Source organism: Loa loa (assembly GCF_000183805.2).
Source record: "Loa loa unplaced genomic scaffold supercont3.107, whole genome shotgun sequence".
Lineage (NCBI taxonomy): Eukaryota > Metazoa > Nematoda > Chromadorea > Rhabditida > Onchocercidae > Loa > Loa loa.
Window position 1 is genome coordinate 82,958 of NW_018108287.1, and position 2,849 is coordinate 85,806.

Genomic DNA, 2,849 nt, shown 5'->3' on the forward strand with positions numbered 1-2,849 from the left:
GAGAGAGAGAACAGAAGAGAGAGAGAGAGAGAGGGAGGGAGAAATGTTAAATAAATTTTAAATTAATGCAAATTATTGCTTTTTTTTTCTTTTTAAAGGATTCAATCATTGGTACATCTGTTTATTATGATGTTGTAGCACACATCCCTAAGGTATGTTTTTGATTAATTTAATCTTTTAATTAATTTTAATTTGCATAATTAATTTTTGTCAATTAGTAATAAGAAAGATCATTTGATGATTGCGACGATTTTATTAATAATGAATTTTATGGTTGAAAATTATAAACTTTTTTTTGAAATGTAATCTCTTATAACCGTTGAAAAAAAAAGAGTTATTTATATGACTCATTGATTATCTGTTTAACTGATTGCATCTTCTTATCAGTAATTCACCTTAATTACTGTTAAAATTAGTATTTAATTAAAATTTTAAAGTTGCTTAAATCATTGGTGCTTAATTTAAATTAACACTTAAATCAGCTAAAATCGGTACTCAAATTAGTACTCAATTTCTTTTAATTAAATTAATACTTAATTAATATAGAGTTTTCAATAATTAATCCATCGAAATATATTGATAAGCTTAGCGAAATGATATGCATTTATTTGCAGTCATCGCTTGATGTTGAAGATAGAACATCCCTTGCTCGGATGGCAGCACATCAACCTATGAATAATGATGATGATTTATCAGTAGATACTGATAACAGGTAAAATTTAATGATATATGATGAATTATTTATTTATTGGCAGTTACTAATAACAAATAAAATATAATAAATGAGAAGAATTATGCGACTAATTGGAAGACTTATCAATTAATACTGATAATAGATAAATTTTAATAAATGTGGGATGGGATGAAATTAATTGGAAATGCAAATATGATTACTTAATAGCAATTTATTTTAGCTATTCCTAGCTAACATTAATAACTAATGGAGAAATAATTTATGTAAAATTAATCAAAAATTATATTCAAATACTTTTGATAGAATTAATCATTCAAATCAAAATTCCATTAAAGAATGTAAAAAAAAATAAATTAATTGGAAAATTTTCTTAAAATTTTCAGATGAATCTAAAATTTAATTTTTTATTTTTTTTATTTATTTTTTTTTTTAGTAGATCATGAAGAAACATACATTGAAGCATACACAAAAAGTATTCAAGTGGTAGAAAGTATGTTGAAACTTGATAGACTTCGTCAAGAAGTTGCAATTAATAATATGCTTAGCAGGTTCACCATCAATTCTTATATGATCATTCTTGATTGTTCAAAATTAAAAAAAAAAGTAAATTAAATTAACAAAATAGAGAGAGAGAGAGAGAGAGGAAGAAAGAGAGAGAGGAATTACTTTCAATTTTTAAATAATAATTAGTAAAAATTTTATTTGAATTTAAAAAAAAAGCTTTTTTTTTTCTTTGTTAACTGATAAAAAAGCAACATTTGTAAGAATACATTTATGATAAAAAAAAAATGCAATTTTGTTTTTTTCAAAAATTTAGGAATTCAAAAAAGAAAAGATTCCAAATTTAAAAATGGATTTTTTTTTTTTGTAAATAAATCAATTAATATATATTTTAGTACAACTATACTAAAATATTTACAAATTCGATATGTAAAATTATATAACTCTCTCTTTCACACGTTTCTTTTTTTCTTTTACTAAATTTTTAAATTTTTGAAAATTTTTAGACAAGAACGTTTAAATCGAATGAATTATTTCGGTAGTACATTACCAAATTATCGAATGAAACGAACAGCAAGTTTACCTAATACTACTGCAAAGGTTATTAATTATATTTTGTATAAAATATGAAAAAAAAAAGTTTAAAACGAAAAGTACAATTAATATAATTATTTTATTGGTTATTTAAGTTTTTGATTCCTCTCATGTACTATAATTTAATTTAATTTTTAGCTTTTTTTTTTTATCATTAAAACTATAACATTTGCCATTTGTTTTTCATGAAAATTTAATTACATTCAAGTGCATAAATTTTAAACAAATTTATTCATCCAAATGAAAGAAATTAATTTTTAACAATTAGTATTTATTAGAATTTTTTTTTCTGATTTTATTTTATAGATTAACTTGTTGTTTTAAACATAACATATGATTGTAAATTATTATTTTTGCATTTTAAATTAGGAAAAAAAAAAGAACGAAAAAATTTTATAGCATAATATCTTTGACAATAAATTGAATACGTGAATTACGTTACGTATCAAACGTTTAAAAAAAGAAATTGTTCTTTCAAATGTTTTTTTCAAAATACACCGGAAGTATCTATAAGTTATTTTTTGCATAATCTATTAAGTATTTTCTAAAACACTTTTATATCATATCAAATAATTTTTACTATTTATTTTAATTTAATTTTTATGAATCTATTTTATTAATTCATTAATTAATTAATTTTCTTATACAGCCATTATTGTCAACAAGTGGTAGTAATGTCGTTGGAAATGTAACACAACATCAGATATCCGATACTGGTATAAAAATGACTGAAAGTCAAAATTCAACAGATTTATCCATTTCATCATCATCATCTTCGATGGGTAAGTTTAGTGATTAAATAATTTAAATTATATATTGGTCAACTTTATATCCATTGAATATTTAAAATATGAAAATAATAATCAGAAATTATTATCAGTTATAAAAATATTTGATTATCATAATAGCATTATAATGTATAATCATTGCTGACATTCTCATATGTTCACAAAAACAAAAGTAATGGGACATTTTTGTCCACCAGACTATTTTTATCTTTTAATACAACAAATGTTTATATATATATATATATATATATATATATATATATATATATATA

General features: G+C 21.2%; 1 protein-coding gene across 1 annotated transcript; it reads left to right on the forward strand.

Annotated features, from left to right (window-relative positions):
- Window positions 1-593: 593 nt before the first annotated feature.
- LOAG_14247 (hypothetical protein) lies at window positions 594-2,588 on the forward strand (the record flags this gene model as incomplete). Its single annotated transcript, XM_003149746.2, has 3 exons — window positions 594-712; window positions 1,702-1,795; window positions 2,439-2,588. The coding sequence occupies 3 exons, from the start codon at window positions 594-596 to the stop codon at window positions 2,586-2,588; spliced, it is 363 nt and encodes a 120-aa protein (XP_003149794.2).
- Window positions 2,589-2,849: the final 261 nt, after the last annotated feature.